Source organism: Nuphar pumila, chromosome 3 (genome assembly GCF_984573655.1).
Source record: "Nuphar pumila chromosome 3, dmNupPumi1.hap1.1, whole genome shotgun sequence".
NCBI classification, from domain to species: Eukaryota; Viridiplantae; Streptophyta; class Magnoliopsida; order Nymphaeales; family Nymphaeaceae; genus Nuphar; species Nuphar pumila.
Window position 1 is genome coordinate 27,919,335 of NC_143251.1, and position 18,154 is coordinate 27,937,488.

Below are 18,154 nucleotides of genomic sequence, written 5' to 3' on the forward strand. Positions count from 1 at the left end.
AAAAGAAGAGTAGACGAGTCAAGAGATAAGGATTTACATAGGATAAGAAAAGATAGAGAGATGTCCACAATAGAGGGAACATTGACTAGAGAGAGAAGAAAAACAATTTTGAGATAAGAGTTTAATTCATTTCATATTCTTCTAATAACCAAAATGAGTCTTTTTTATAAACCAAAAGTACGTTTATAAAAGCATTATAAATAAGAAAATAAATTAAAACAATAACACCTACTTATGTTATACCTATTTTCTTACTTATATAATACCTTATATTTCGCTTAAGGAGGGCCCAAATTTTAGGAATCTCTTATGCTTCCAAGGCTCATTAAAGATGAAACCCCATATGACTTTCATGAGAGGGCTTAAAATCTCTGCGCCAATTATGTGGGCCCCACATGTCTTTCAAGTAAGCTTTTAAAGGGAACACCTTATGTGGGTCCTACTAGCATTTATTTCTTTCATTAAATGAGGGTGCCCATGAGTGGGTCCCACATGACTGGTGTGGCATCACTTTGACATGAGTCCTATTTTGGAGCTTGCATTAACTCAAGTTTTAATAAAGGATCCGGATCAATTATGTTTGAACTTGTTTGCATGATTTGGACCTTTGAAACTGGATAGGGCTCTCCCGAGACTGGTTCCACGTCAATCCCTAAACAACAGGATCTAAACAGCTGGATTTTCAAATCAAAATTGAAACACATCTGACCCAAGTAAGATCCAAAACCTAAACAGCAAGTACGCACACGTAAAATCACATCCGGTTCGGGTTAAAACCTCATAAAAATATTAGTCTGTGATACTGCATCAGCTTTTCCTATACCCATCTAGATCTGAATCCGAACAGAACTGGAGCCTGATTACAGCCCTCATATTCAGTTCGGTTCTGCACTACGTTGATCCAAACCTGGTTCAGATATCGTCATTTTCATATATGATGTAGGCCTTTCGGTCGTTCCCTTTGTCTATTAAGAGAGGACCTCCTCTTCACTAGCCCCAGATCGTCTCTCTTAATAAGGCTCTCTGCGTCTGTACGGAAACCCTAACCCTAAAGGTCCGAAGGAGGAAAGGATGGTGGAAGGGAGGGAGGGGGATTGGGAGTGCGGCGGCTGCCAGAACCGCAACTACGCCTTCCGCTCCTTCTGCAACCGCTGCAAGCAGCCGCGCCTCCTCGTCGATACCAAGACGCCCGCCGACTCCAAGTGGCTCCCGCGCATCGGCGACTGGATCTGCTCCGGTAACCGCCCCTTTCCCTTTTTGCGTTTCGACCGAATTCTCCTGCTTTCGCACCGTTTGAGCTCGTCGATTCCTGATCTTTTCTGGTTCAGTGTGTTTGGCGGTCGAGATTCTTACATTTTATTTGTGTTTTTAGATGGTTGGTTGTGTACCGATGTCGAATTTATATAGTCTGTTTGTTAGTTTAGGTCTGCTTGATTTGAGAGATGGAAAAGAGATGCCTCGATTTCTTTGTTGAAGAACAGGATAGTTGTGTTGAATTTGGTTTCAGGTTATGAGCCACAATCAAGTCAGAATCTTAACCCTTTCTAAATTAGTTCTGGTTGGATGCTGCTAGTTTGCAGGGAGCCTAGCATCAGGGTTTGACTCAGACCAAACATGTGCAACCATGCACCTAATACTGATCTCTACTGAACGAACTAGTGTTAGTAAGTAGTAAACGGCCAATTGACGTGAGATTGTTGTGTCTGAGTTATCTGAATTAGTACATAGGGCCACTAGATTAGCCACATGCTTAGGCTTAGGCAGGTTGTCCTATTGAATGTTGGCCTTCTAAAACAAACTTGAAAGTGAAGTCTACAGGCTCGCATGGCTTGGGCATTAACAATACAGTTTTACTATTGTTGCTAATTCAAATAATGAGAACTAAGCAAACTTGAAATAGGACTACTAGCAATGTTGTAATTATCGTATTGGAAGGGCTTGCAATATGGGTGTATCGTACGGGAAAAATCCAAATTTTAAAAATCACAAAATCTATCCTTTTTCATGTGTTATCGTATGGCTTGCAAGTGTTATTAAAATTAAGACACAAAATCTTTCAGGTTTCATGTGTTATTATTGAAGTTTTTCCTGTTGTGGTCCCTCTCTTATAGGCCAAAGACAAATTAGTCCCTCTATCCTTTTTCCGAAAACATCCCTGCCTTTTCACTAACCCTTCCAAACACACACTTTTGTCAATTTCATTCTTTAGGGTATGTAATTTGACCAATGGTTGATGAGTTCTGCCACCTACTTTGATGCGAGTTAACTCAAAGGATCTTTGTGGAAGGATTAATGAAACTACAGGTGTTGTGGGAAAACAGATGAGGGCTAACATGGAAAATATATTTTTTCTAGGAAGCAGCTTGTTTGCCTGCAGGAAATATACTCTCTCTTTGGTTTGGGCTTCTTTTGTGAACTTAAATGTCTTAAGGCCCCAATGTCAGAAGGTATCAATTTTTCTGAAATCAGTTATTACATCAGGTGAATTAATATATCAGCTCCTCAAACCCATCAACTTCTCATCTCAGTTGCGAATCCCTTTCTTGGAAAATATAGGCCAGGAAAAGTCTCACGATATCTGAAAAAAGACTTTTTTCCTCATGAAAATCTCATAAGAATGTTGGTATATATAAAAATATAAGATTTATAAGATATATAAATATAAATAAATTACGAGTAATATAAACATATATGTTATCATTGCAGAATTTTACTTTTGCAAGTCAAACAAACCTTTTAAAAAAGATTTTAAAAATAACTTGCCTTCTTTTTTAAAATGCAGGAAAATTCTGTAGAATGGGACTCGCCTGTCGGTACGAGGTTCAACCGTTCTTAGCACCATAACCAGGGGTATGAAGTATATCCAAGTGTATCGAGAATAACTATCAACAAAAATTAGGTAGTATCTGCTCCCAGATCTAGAGACAACTGGGGCAGGTCCCCATACTTCAGAACATATTACCTCAAAAGGCTTCAAAACTCTTTTAATAATAGAATAGAAAGGCAATACATGACTTTTGCATAAAAAACAACGGGAACACTTTTGGTTTTTCTCATCAACATTGAGACTTTCTTTTGGAATGAGATTATTAGAAACAAGTTTCTCAATAAAATGACTCCCATAATGTCCTAATCGACTATGCCATAAAGAAGGCTTATTACATTCAGAAATACTAAAAACATTTGCTGAAGAAAAAGAACACAACTCTAATGGAGACTTCGAATCCGGATGAATAGGGTGGACGGGATGACATGAAGCTTCTTCAAAGACGTACATATTGCTTTGTCTCTTTCTTTCAGTGAATGTTTTCCTTATGCGAAGGTCCTTGACTTGCACAGAGAAGGGAGTGAATTCGACTGAAGCATAATTGCCATCAACAAGCTTAGAAACAGAGACAATATTCTTCTTGATATTTGGAACATGAAGGACATCAGTGAGTTCAAGAGTAGAATGTGACATGGGAATGACATATTTTCCAACATGAGAAACAGAATGGGAGGATCCATTTCCAGTGACAATTTTACTCTTGCCAAAATAGGTGATAGGTTTAGAAAGTTTACCTGCATCACCAGTCACGTGAGTTGCTGCCCCTGAGTCAACGAACCATATGCCTTGATAATTCTGCTTTAATTTCAATTCTGACAGGGCAAATATTAACATATATCTAATCTCTCCATTGTCTCTGATATTAGTGGACTTTCTTTTTGGTTTTGTCTGTTGAGCCTTTCCTTTATTTTCAGGATTATGCCAACAATTTGCCTTGATATGTCCCTTTTTGTTACAAAGAAATCAAGTGGGGATGGACCTTTGTCCCTGAGGGATATTTGGAGTGGGAAGCAGTCCACGACCTCCGTGTCCATTTCGCCCTCGTCCTCGACCATAAGTCACTCCTATGACAATAACTTCTTGGAAATTTGAATGAGCATGTGTTTCTTCAGAAAATCCCTTCAAGGTCATTTCATACTGTATCAATTTAGCTCGCAACTCATCAAAAGTAGGAAGAGTAGGCAGGCACAATAGTGAAGTGACGATCATATTATAGTCGTGTCCCAATCCACTCAGAGTTTGTTGCACCATGTCACTGTCACTCACGACACATCCTATAACTGCAAGTTGGTCTGTAATAGTCTTTATCTTGTTGAGATATTCCATGATGGTCATGAAATCCTTTTTTAGCATCTGAAATTCCCTCTTGAGAAAAACCATTCTCGCCTGTGAAACTTGTGAATATATCTGAACCAATTTCTCCCAAAGTTGTAGAGCTGTACAATTGTCGGGAATTGCAACAAGGACCTCTTGAGACAGGGTAGAAGTGATGTATGCAACCACTGACTGATCTTTCCTTTCCTAGTTGAGGTACTCTACATTTTTGACATACACAATTGAGCTCGCCCCTTTATCATCTTTCTCTTCTCTCGTAACGAATTCTAGCGGAACTGAAGTGGTTCCATCTAGGTGACCTAAGAGACCTTGGCTCCTTATAAAAGGAATGATTTGTCTCTTCCAAATTAAGAAGTTTGAGGTGTTTAACTTTTCAGAAATGAGTTGATTGAGAAAGCTTGAAGAAAGACTCGACTGAGAAGAATAAGAATCCATGAAAAAAGGTAAATTTAACAAGAGTGATCACAAAGTGCTCACTCTTCAGCCAGAGAAGTTTGCTGTTTTTTATTTTTTTGGCTGAGTAACCCTTAAGACTGACAATCGGAGGCTGTCAGATTTAAGGGGAATCAGACCTAAGATTTCATTTGCGCTTTTAAGATTGAAATTGACGTAATAGAAGTAAAAAAATTGAATCAGAGTACTAATCTAAAAGACTTTTCAGCTGTGACAACTAGAGAACTAGAAGAGGAGACACTTGAAAAGGAAAGGAGAGAATCATATTTAAAAAAAACGCTGTTACACAGCAAAGAGCACTTAGTATCTCAGATCTGTCACAACTTTACTGTCAGATCTGAATATGCACGGTAGGTAGCAAAAGGGGTTGGGCAGAAAAGAAAAAAAGATTGGTGCGCAAGATCTGGAAATACCACGTGAAACAGAAGGTCGGGAAGAATCTAAAGAAACTTGGAATCAAAGGTTTGAGGTGTTGGTGCAAAAGGATTCACGTGATACAGGAGGTCCGGAAGAATCGAGGTTTCACGTGAATGGTGAATCGATTTCAGTGATTCACGTGAAACAAAATTTCTTTTCCCTTTTTTTGAGATGCACAGGATGTACGTGAATACCAGACTCACGTGGGTATAAAATCACCAGAGAGGAAGTAGAAAGAAGATGGAGAAACGGGAGGTAGAGAGAAATAAAAGAAACTGAGAAAGAGAAGAACGTTAGGAGAAAGTGGAGACCTCAAACCTCTTATCGGTCGATCGCATCTTTTGGAAGCCTCTTTAACCCTAGACAGATCTTTGCTTTGATACCATGTGAGAATCTGCTCAGGAACCTGTAGAGAAAGGAGAAAGGAGATAGAAGAAAAAAGAGGTCTGCGGTGTCACGATTTCTGTGTATCAGAAATCGTGACCTAAAGTGCATATTAATATGTTTGAGTGTACATTGGGTCTGGTATAATATCCAGGCCCGAAGTAAAATAAAGGTATACAAAGGTTATACACAGAAGACTGTATATAGATGGACTCAGGTTTGGTATAAGATCCAAACCCAACACACTTTTTCAGTATGCTTCGAATATTGTAAAATACTTGGAAAGATGAGACTTTTGAAAATCGTGAGCCACATCTGAAAAGTATTTTTGAAGAAAGGAAAATCGATTTCTGAAGAAATGAAGATCTTTTTGAGAAAATCGGATTCTGAAGAAACTTTGAAAGGTTTTTAGAAAATCGATTTTTCTGAGTTTTGAACTCTTGATCTGATCAAAAGGATGGGCGTATAGCCCTGTGAAAAACTATTCATGATGCAATCTAGACCTAGATGATGCATGAATGCAATTTGAGAAAATATTTTATGAAGAATTTTGAGGAAAATCATTGATAAAAAGGATTTTTGTGCCTTATAGAATTTAGATGAAATAAACTCAGCACATATCTCTTACTATGGTCACGAATATGCATTGAATATATCTCATTTGGTTCTAAAAGGGGAAAATACTTAGAAAACTTTTGAAAAAATGCAATGATTTTTTAAGATACCCTAAGAGTGTAGGTTGGTTGTGGCTTAAAAGAAGATGATAAATCTGGATATTGTTCATATTTTGACTATGACCACAAATACGAACTCAATCGACCATTGTAAATTTGAATATGCATGAATCATCATCTATCACACATTAACATTATTGAAAAATACACTATATACAATGCAACCCTATTCTAAGCAGAAAATTAAATTCTTATTCCAATATTTATACTTTACATCAATAATAAATTGAAATAAAAAAAGAGAAATAAAGCAAAATACAATCTTGAGTGTCCCTGCAAAATTAGCAAACTTGTTAGTGGACAAATGTCGGCTTTTCGGGATTTATCCAACAATATCTGGAAATTGCTGGATTTATCTGGATATAAGCCTTTTTTCATGTTTCCCTGAGATAAACATAATAAAAGATGATGCAAAATGAAATAAATAATAAAAATAAACAACTTTGAAATTCAGAATTTTGAGAAAAATAACCAAAATGCCCATAAAAAACAAGACTATGGTCTTGAAATCAGGGTTTTCAGAAAAGTTTTTTGTAAAACTTTTAATTTAGGGATTAAACAGATTCAAATCAATACCAAATCTGGTGTGGAACACCTTAGCATGATTATGAACATGATCAAACCCTAAAATTATAAAACTTTTCATGAAAAAATCAGAATATCATAAAAATATCAAATTTTTGCCTGTGTTTTAGTTGAATAAGGACTCCGTGGGCATCCTGTTTTCACGATTTAACCAAATAATGCATCAAATGAATTCCAAAATTCACAAAAATCGCCATGGACACTTCTAATAACCCTAAAATTAAAATGTAATAAAAAATATATATTTTTTGTATTATTTTGATTTGAAAATTGGATAAAAACATGAAAATATGTGAATTTTGCCCACGGGCACGTACCTATCACAGTGTCAGACTCGAATCAGATATCAAATCACCATATGAAAATTGATAAAATTTTACAAAGGGAAACTAGACATCTGAACAAAAATCTTTCCTTTTACAAATCAGAATAGGTACCTCCGGTTAGGGCGATATCGTTCCGGCAATATATGTTTGATTCCGGCGAATGCGTAACTGTTCCAAAAAATACAGTTCTGATTTCGGTTCAAATAAAAATAGCAGTCAAAATTCAAAAAATATGAAAATCACACTAATAAAACTAGACATGCTGCTGAATCCATGACATGTTACAGATAAAAAAAACGATCTCCGGTTAGGGAGATACGATCTGCGTAGGTTGACCGAGGGCTTAAACCATACATAACGGGCTTTGAAAAACAGATTCTGATTTCTGATAAATTAAAAGTAGCAGACGACCTTGGAAAAATCTGAAAATTTAACAGAATATACTAGACATCCTGACAAACCCACTGTTTTTTACGGATCGTCGATCGGATCTCCGATGAGGGAGATATCACTTCGACAAACCGTACCTGATTCTGTATAACGTTTTCACGGTACAGGAACTAGGTTTCGGTTTCTGATTTTTCAGCAGGGTTATAGAACTCAAAATAACCCAAATTTTTATGAAGTCACTGACAAATATATGATTCATCCCTAAAAAAATCAGTTTTTTTTTTGACAGAAAAACACACATGAAATAACGCTGTTCTCGTGTGCCCAGAATCGAGATTCGCATATTATCGATAAAGCACATGACTAACCCTAATCTAGGCATGAAAAACCATAAAAAACTTGTAAATATCATAACGAATTTTGATTTGATGCTTGAATAAGTAAAACAAACATTATCATGATGAAATAAACAAAAATATTCATGGAAGCACGGTTAGAATTTTGATTTAGCCATTAAAAGAGGGATTCGACCCATCGAACGGTCGAATCTCGATCTTTTTCGGGCGTTCAACAAAATAAATTAAATTCAAAGATTATTAATGGATCAAAATCGTGTAAATGACCTTAAACACTCAGCTGATCATCATCATGAAGCCTTCATACGATTTCTCGAGGCAAAAAGAATGAAAGAAACATGCTAAAAGGGTCGGCAATGAAAAAAATAAATAAAAAATAAACAAAATAAATAAAATAAATAAAATAAAGAAGAAGATGACTCACCTTGGGGGCTGCAACAATGGAGGAAGAAGGAGCTTGAGGGAGAGAGGGAGCCACGAATTTTGAGAGAGTGAGAGGATGAAAAAGGAGCATGGGTTGACCCCCCCTTTGATGCCCTTTTTTTAGTTTTTCAAAACCTCCTTAATTAGGGTTAATTAAGGAGTTTTTATTTTTTAAAACTCTTTCTAATTAAATCAATTAATGGGGGCAATTTTTGGTGGACTTCTAACCTAACTAAAATGCTAACTAACTAACCTAATTGAATCCTAATTGATCTGAAATAAGATCAAATGTGGCGCCACATCTGTGGGCTCATATTTGATTTTTAAAACTTTAAATAAAAGCTAAAAATAAGGTTTAAAAATATTAAAATGAAAATGGGGTTTTAAAATCGATTTTGACTTTTCCAAAACTTCTAATCTAACTAGAACACTAACTAAACTTGAACTAACCTAAACTTCTTCAAATGTGGCGCCACCTATTGTGGGCCCCATTTGATTTTTCAGAAAACGATTTTAAAAACCTGAAAATAAAGGGGTTAAAAGTAAGGTTTTCAAAAATAAGTTTGAAACAAAAGATAAAAATCAAAGTTTTAAATCAACTAAAGTTCTGAATGAGTTAAAACTCTCTCCTAAATGTGGCGCCAACTGTGTGGGGCCTCACATTAGGGTTTTAAAAAAGTTAAAATAAAGACTTGAAACGGGTTTTAAAACAAAGTAAAAATCACCTGATAAAAATCAAAAGTTTTAAAGACAAAGTCCTAAACTAACTGGAATTATATACTAGAATCCTAAAATTTTGAAACTCTTAAATTTTGGTTTTTGAAAGGCGAACAAAGAGGTTTTGAACGATCTTCTCAGGGATTAGTGAAAATGAACAAAAAGACGAAATCAGGGTTAGAGTCCTAATCAACTGGGACTCTGACTAGAGTCTTGAAATTTTGAAGCTCTTAGAATTGAATCAATTTTCGAAAAACAAGTAAAATAAGAGTAAAGAGATGAAATCAGAGTAGAGTTCTGGCCCGACTGAAACTCTGGGGCAGAGTCTTAAAATTTTGGAACTCTACAATAAAGTCCTGAAATTTTGAAATTTGATCTTTTAAAAGATAAATGAAGAAGTTTTTGAAAGATTTTCTCGAAAACGAAGTCAGGGTTAGAGTCCTAATCCAACTGAAACTCTGGAACATAGTTTTAATCCGACTAAAACTCTAAAATTCTGATTTATTTCGAAAGATTTTCTTGAAAACAGGTAAAAATAAAAATGAAAGGTAGAGTCCTAGTCCGACTGAAACTCTAAGATTTTGGTTTCTTTTGAAAGATTTTCTTGAAAATGGGTAAAAATAGAAGTTAAAGGTAGAGTCTTAATCCGACTGAAACTCTTTGATAGAGTCCTAATCCGACTGAAACTCTAAAATTTTTGGCCAAAATGAAAGATTTTCTTGAAAACAGGTGAAATAGAATTGAAGCATAAAGTCTTAATCCGACTGAAACTCTGTGATAGAGTCCTAATCCGATTGAAACTTTAAGATTTTTGCCAAAATGAAAGAAATGAGCAATGGTAAGGCTACCTCTGATTTAAAACCAAAATGAAATTTTGAAAAAGGTTAAAAGGGTAAAAAGACAGAGTCCTAAATCAACTAAAACTCTGAAATAACTAAAATTGAGAAATCCAAAAGTGACACCACCTAGATGGGTCCCATCTGAGAATTGAGATCAGTTAAAATTAAGTTTAAATGAATCCAGATTGTTTTTTCTGAAGAAAATATTTTTGAAATAAGAAATGCAAAGCCCTTGGGGTTGGCTAGATGGCGAATGTCGATTTAAAACCCAGGTTTTTGAAATTAATTTCGAAATAGAGGTTTTAAAACTCGAATCTGGATTTGAGATTTCGAAAAACCAGAGTGCTGGATCTCGAGAATGACATGCGATGAAATGACTTGAAATGACATGAAATGATACAAAATGATATGGAATAAGATGTAATGATTACAAAATGTAAACCCTAGATGAGAGATTCAAAGTTTCATACCCCTAGCAGGGGCAAGATATTGAAAATTCTCGTCTAAAGACAAAAGTTGATATTTGACATTGAGCCAAAATAGAGATTAAATCTTGATTGCAAGATAAAATATTTGGATTTTGATGTAAAACTTGGGCTTTGAATAGCCCTAGCTCGGGTGTCGACCAACTGGTTCTCTGAAGGCTTCAAAGAGTGGGCCCCAGTGGCAGGAGGTAGGTGTCTGTGAATGAAGGTGAAAATTTGGGGTGTTTACAATATGCCAAAAGTGTTCTTATTGCATTAATACCATGTTAAAATTGTGAGATTTTCAAAATAGGTGATATTTTGAAAATATCACATTTTTTGGTATTATATCAGTTTTTTTAAAAAATCACAATATTTTTGAAATACTGGTGACTCTACTTCTCATTGTAAGATGCCCAAAATCTCCTTAAACTGACACTCCATGGATATAAACTGCACTCTAAAATGAAAATTTTTCTTTATAAACTCCTTATTTTGCTAAAGCTAGACACTCAAATGTGAGGTAAAAACATGAAGCCTTCATGCTTAAACTGAACTTTGAAAAAGAATTTGATATGGTGAAAGAAAAGGGTTTTGGACAGATGTGAAGTGAATATATTCTTGCATGTTGAACCAAGGTTGCCAGACTAGGAAGCGGAAGCGGGAAACGATACAAGAAGAGAAAGAGAGAAGCGAGGTATTTTAAAATTTATAGGAAGCAAGAAGCGTAATATCAATTTGAAAGCGAAATAGGAATAAAAAAGGAAGCACTATGATAACTGAATAGGAATCGAACAAGAAGCAAATAAAAACTAAACTAAAATTGATTATTCTTATATTTCATGATTTTTTAGTAAAAGAATTAAAGCTTTGTTAAAATCTAATGATTATGGTTACCAATTTTGATAAAACACATGGGAAGTGAGTTGAAGCATGAGAGGAAGCTCATGAAAAACATGCAAAGAAATGTGAGAAAAACATATAGGAAACATGTAGGGAATGATGGACAATGTGTGTGGGAAGCATAGAAGAAGCGTGGGGGAATCAATTTTCCCATGAAGTTTCGAAAACGAGTATCGCGCTTTCAAAGCGAGTTTTTGGGAAGTAAGCCTCCCACGTACCTAAGAAGCTTCCGCTAACTCTGTGTTTAACCGACTTGGTAGTGTTTTTTTATTCAACTACTCTTGGTGGCATCTTTTCAAACCAAGATGTAGTCTGCTTCTCATCTTTAAATCTTCAATGAAGAGGTTTAGGAATGATCGGAATGCAAGAATCCCGTGGTCCTATGTCATGGCATGTAATGAAATATGACAAATACAAACAAATGCCTCTTACGAAAAAGTCCAACATACACAAATTGGGGACCACTTATGGGTCAAGATACAATCACATACACAATGCCACTTATGAGCAAGAGAGACAACATAAAAAATATAAAGAATCTATTGAGAGAGAGAGTGCTTAAGAACAAGAATAAAAGAACAAGAGGGGGTTCATCCCTCCATTTATACACAAGGGGCAGTCTCAATAGAGTTGTTGGACTGTTCCAACAACTCTATTGTGTTGACTGTAATGAAATAAGCGGAAGAAACCAAGAATGCTAAAGCATTCACTATGTCCCACACGGACAAGTGCAACAAGCACAAGAGAGAAAATCCACTAAGGGATATACAAAGGGCCTTATAAAAAGGCTACACACATGAAAAATAATATCACTATTATTGAAGAGGAGCTCTCAAGAGCAATACAACATACATGGGGGGTTCCCCCTATTTATAAGAAAAGGAGACCAAAGGGGCTCCCAATAGAGTCGTTGGGAGCCCCCAACGGTCACATATGTGACCGTTGGGGGCCCCAACGACTCCATTGTGGGACCCCTTTTCGGTATCCAAAAAATACAAAATTAAAAATAAAAATAAAAATAAAAAATAGTGAAATAAGAGAAACAAAATAAGTACCCCTATGGGGTACTTTGTGAAATGACCATAATACCCCTATCGGGTATTATGGTATTATTACATATGTTTTAACACCCCCCCTCAAACTTTACGGGGGAATGACCGAAAGTTTGCCAAGGAGGAACAAGAAGCGAGGAGCAGGCAGGGCTTTGGTGAAGAAATCGGCAAGTTGATATTCTGAAGTGACATATGGCAGTGTTACTGTCCCACAAAGATATTCATCACGTACATAATGACAGTCCATTTCAATATGTTTCGTCCTCTCGTGGAAAGTGTGGTTGCTGGCAATGTAGATGGCACTTTTGTTGTCGCAACAAAGCTTCGAAGTCCCGGTAATTTCGACTCCCATATCTTGAAGAAGACTTCGAAGCCACACCAGCTCCATTGTAGTAGTTGCCATAGCCCTGTATTCTGCTTCAGTAGAAGACAATGAGACTTTCTGCTGTTTCTTGCACCTCCAAGCAATTAGCGAATCTCCTAGGAACACACAAAAGCCAGTAGTTGAGATTCGATCATTTGGGTTTCCTCCCCAGTCAGCATCAGTATAAGCTAGTAAATCTAAGGAAGAGATTGAGGATAGGAATAGCCCTTTAGTCAAAGTATTTTTAATATATCGAATGATCCGGAGCACAGCACTCATATGCACAGATGTAGGAGCATGCTGAAATTGGCTTGCAGAGTGCACAGCATGAGCAATATCGGGCCTGGTGATAGTCAGATAGGTGAGGGAGCCTATGAGTTGCCTGTAGGGCGTAGGATCATCCAGCAGAACTCCATCCTCCAGTCGTAGTTTAGCATTGATAACCTCGGGAGTCTCCACCTTTTTATCATCTGAAATCCCAGATTTGGAACATATGTCTGCAGCAAGCTTCATCTGTGATAATATATACCTTCGAGGAGAGTATGCAACTTCTATACCAAGAAAGTACCTGAGAAAACCCAGATCAGACATATCAAAATTATGTTTTAACATATTTTTAACTTTAAGAATACCGCTTTCATCATTGCCAGTGATGATCATATCATCAACATAAAGCAGAAGGATGATGATACTATTACCTGCATGTTTAACAAAAAGAGCAGTGTCAGTATAACATGAGCGAAATCCCAATTGTAACATGATAGCACTAAATCTATCATACCAAGCCTTAGGGGCTTGTTTAAGACCATATAAGGCTTTTAATAACCGAAGGGTTTGACCTTGGTTAACACTGATTCCCGGCGGAGGGTCCATATATACTTCTTCATTCAACTGACCATTAAGAAAGGCATTTTTAACATCTAATTGGAATATAGGCCATTTCTTAGATGATGCTACCGCAATTAAAGTTCTAACGCTTGTCATGCGAGCCACGGGAGCAAAAGTCTCCTCATAATCGATGCCATATTCTTGTGAGTATCCCTTAGCAACTAATCTAGCTTTATAACGCTCTAGGGAACCATCACTTTTTGTTTTGACTTTGTAGACCCATCGACATCCTATAGCTTTCTTATTTGGAGGAAGGTGAACTATTTCCCAAGTTTTAGCTTTATTTAAAGCATCTAGTTCAACTTTCATTGCTTCAACCCAATGAGGTATACTTTTTGCTTGATTATAATGGGAGGGTTCATAGTAAGAATGCAAGACTATTAGACAAGCTCTATATTTAGGTGAAAGAGTTTCATATGAGACAAACCTATTAGGTGGAATTGATTCTCTAGAAGAACGCCTAAGGGAGGTTTCTTCTAGGGGTTCATTAAGCCGCAAGAATTTTTCTAAAGCACTAATAGGTTGGGCTTCCTCACGCCGAGTGTACACTTGGAGATTGTCACCATTAGTTGGTGATACATCATTATCATGAGAATCATGAGTATTTTCTAAAATTTCCGGATGACTCAAAGAGTCATCATTTGAATCTTCTAAAAGATCATTGATAAACATATAATCAATTTCATTTGATTTTTCCAATATGTCAAATCCATTTTCATCTTCTAAAAAGGTTACATCTTTGGAGACAAATAACTTATTGTTTTTATGATCAAAGCATCTATAGCCTTTTTGATTTTCACCATATCCTAAAAATACACATTCTATTGCTTTAGGTGACAATTTATCTCTTTTATGTAAAGAACAAAGCATTTACACCCAAAAATCCGAAGACGATTGTAGTCGGGTGTCATATTAAAAAGTTTTTCATAAGGAGAGATATTATTCAATTTTGAAGATGGCATCCTATTGATTAAATAGGTGGAGGTTACTACGGCTTCGGCCCAAAAATTTTTAGGAATATTTTTAGAAATGAGTAAGGATCTAGTGGTTTCCAAAATATGCCTATGTTTTCTTTCCGCTAGACCGTTTTGTTGAGTTCTTGGGCAAGATTTTTGATGACAAATGCCATGTTGTTTTAGATATAATTGAAAATCATTTGATAAGTACTCTCCACCCGAATCGGATCTAAGAATGGATATTTGACTTTGAAATTGATTTTGAATTTTTGCATGGAATTCTTTAAAGAAGTTAAAAACTTCCGATTTAAAGTTAAGAAAATAAATCCATACATATCTAGTATAATCATCAATAAAAGTAACATAATATGAATAACCACCTTTAGATAGAACCGGAGATGGCCCCCAAACATCGGAATGCACCAATTCAAAAGGTCTTGTTGTCACAAAGGATCTAATAGGAAAAGGAGTAGACTTCATTTTGCCAAAAATGCAATCTTTGCAATTGATATCTTTTTCTTTACAAAACTTGTTGCCAAAAGGAAAACGATACATTTTAGAGTAACTTGGATGTCCAAGCCTTTTATGCCAAGTTTCAATATTTTTGTCTTGGACATAAGTACAAAATGAGGTATCTGGAAGCATTAAATTATCCATAAAATAAAGGTCTCCCTTCCTATGGCCTTGCCCAATCCGCTTCCCGGACCGGAGATCCTGCACAAAGCACCCTTGGGATGAGAAAGATATTTCACATCCATGGTCGGCTATTTGAGAAACAGAAAAGAGGTTAAGATTTAATTTTGGAACTATTCTAACTTTTGGAACAAGGAAATTTTGAACATTTTTAGAATCAAGAGTTCCAACACCATTTATTTTGAGAAAAGTTCCATCGGCCGTAGAGACACAAGACATTTTTGAATTGGTGTGCACATTGGTTAATGCATTTTCATGAGGGGTCATGTGAAAAGAAGCTCCGGAATCTAAAATCCAAGAGTACGTACCGGGAGGTGATGATGAGGCAATGGCGGCACCGGAGGTGGAAGAAGTGACCTTTAAAATTTGTTGAAGAGCCAAGGAGATTTGTCCAAGAGTATCTTTGAGATCCCTGTTCTTGCCGTCATCTTCTTTGGTGGTGGATTCTTCAACGGAAGCCACCTTTGGCTTGAATGCCCCATTTAGCTTTGGGCAAACGGGTTTAATATGTCCCGGCTCATAACAATGGTGACATATAATCATTTTTCTTCCACCACTCCCTTGCTTACCAAAATGAGGTGGTTTGTATGTTTTAACATGATTGCCGGGTTTAGATACGGCAAGAACTTCCTCTATGCTTTTACCCATGCTATGCTTAGTCTCTTCTTGAGTAATCTCGGCAATAGCTTCTTCTAAGGGAGGAAACGTGGATCTATGGAGAAGTGAGGATCTCACTTGTTCAAATTCGGGACGAAGCCCAAATAAAAATTGAAACAATCTATCTTGTTCCATTTGTTTTTGTCTTAGAATCACATCCTCCATAGATACCCATTTAGGCTCTAAAAGAGCCAATTCATCCCACAAAGGATTTAGAGCACTATAGTAATCTTGTATGCTCATGTCACCTTGTTTTGTGGTTCTTACTTTTTCTTGCAAGAAATAAGCTCTTGCAAGATCCTTTTGGGTAAACATACCCTTCATAAAAAACCAAGCTTCATTTGCCCGGCGGAATTTTGCAATATTTGCATATACCTTAAGTTCGACATTATTCATAAACCATGCTAGGATTTTTGCATGGTTGCTCTCCCAATCTTCCATTTGATGATTATAATCTTCAATGGCCTTGAGACGAGCATCGCCTTCAAGTGCTTTCTCTTGATCTCTTTCCATCTTTGTGAGCTTAAGTTGGGGTTCCGGAACGGTTCCCATTACATAACCCCAAAGCTTCTTGCCTTTGAGATTATTCTCCATTGCGGATGCCCACATCATGTAATTTTTTCCATTGAGTTTGAATGATAGATCGATCTTGACTTCCATTGCTACACAATGAAGATGTGAGAAAGAAAGGAAGTAGAGAGAGACAAGATTTTACCTTTAGTAGATCTTATGGCTCTGATACCATGTAATGAAATAAGCGGAAGAAACCAAGAATGCTAAAGCATTCACTATGTCCCACACGGACAAGTGCAACAAGCACAAGAGAGAAAATCCACTAAGGGATATACAAAGGGCCTTATAAAAAGGCTACACACATGAAAAATAATATCACTATTATTGAAGAGGAGCTCTCAAGAGCAATACAACATACATGGGGGGTTCCCCCTATTTATAAGAAAAGGAGACCAAAGGGGCTCCCAATAGAGTCGTTGGGAGCCCCCAACGGTCACATATGTGACCGTTGGGCGCCCCAACGACTCCATTGTGGGGCCCCTTTTCGGTATCCAAAAAATACAAAATTAAAAATAAAAGTAAAAATAAAAAATAGTGAAATAAGAGAAACAAAATAAGTACCCCTATGGGGTACTTTGTGAAATGACCATAATACCCCTATCGGGTATTATGGTATTATTACATATGTTTTAACATTGACTAGTAAAAAAAGAACCTAACAACTGTATTTGGTATTTTGACTAAATAGTCCTTATAAAAACAAAAAATGACAAAAAAAGAATAAAGTAAAAATATTAATGTTCTCTTAATGAGAACAACTTATTACAATGATTGAAATGACCAAAATACCTCTAATGGGTATTTACCTATTACACCATTATATATTATTTCAGTACTCTTCTCAAATATAGTGGCAATCCATTTCGATATGTTTGGTGCGCTCATGAAACGTGTGTTTGCCTGCAATGTAGATGTCACTTTGATTGTCACAACATAACCTTGTGGGTGATTGAATATGCACATTCATATCTTCAAGTAATCTTCACAGCCAAATAATCTCTAATGTTGTAGTAGCCATTGTACGATACTCAACTTCAGTGGATGATAATGATAATTTTTTGTTGTTTTATGCATTTCCACAATATCAGAGAATCACCTAAAAACACACAAAAACTAGTAGTTGAGCGAGGTTCATTTGAATCTCCTTCCCAATCTGAGTCATAATAAACAATTAGCTCAAGAGAAGATGAGTAAGTTAATAAAAGGCTTCTAGAGGTAGTGGTTTGTAAATATCTAACAATCCTCGTCACAACACTCGTGTGAACTGTGGTGGGAGAATGTTAGAATTGGCTAGTAGTATGAACCACATGCACAATATCAGGCCTAGTAATAGTTAAATAAGTTAAGACGCTAATCATTTGGCAATACAGAGTAGGATCATTCGGAGGTGTCCCATCATCAATCTTCATTTTGGCATTAATAACTTCAGCGGTATCCAACATTTTTTCATTAGTAATTCCTAACCTGTCAATAATATCATTAACAAACTTTGGTTTGATAAAGTAAATATCCCAAAGGAGAATAAACAACATCAATTCCTAAGGAAAAATCTAAAAAATCCATGATCAAACATTTCAAAATATTTTTTTAATAATACACTTAATATTACTTTACTCCCTGTTTGTCTTCACCTGTGACGATCATGTTATCAACATAAAGAAGGAGAACAACAATTTTGTCATCAAATTTATTAGTAATATCAATATAACAAGATTTAATCCCAAGTTTGAGCATAATAGAGCTAAAACGATTATACCACGCTTTGGATGTCTGTTTCAAACCTTGAAAAGCTTTTCTTAATCGAAGCACCTTACCAGG

General features: G+C 36.2%; 1 protein-coding gene across 1 annotated transcript in view; it reads left to right on the forward strand.

Moving 5' to 3' along the window:
* Positions 1 to 1,071: 1,071 nt before the first annotated feature.
* Positions 1,072 to 18,154, forward strand: part of LOC149842410 (uncharacterized) — a 40,400-nt gene continuing 23,317 nt past the window's right edge. The window contains exon 1 of the mRNA XM_089999138.1: positions 1,072 to 1,237. Coding sequence (XP_089855264.1) covers positions 1,072 to 1,237 — 166 coding nt within the window. The remainder of the gene's footprint in view (positions 1,238 to 18,154) is intronic.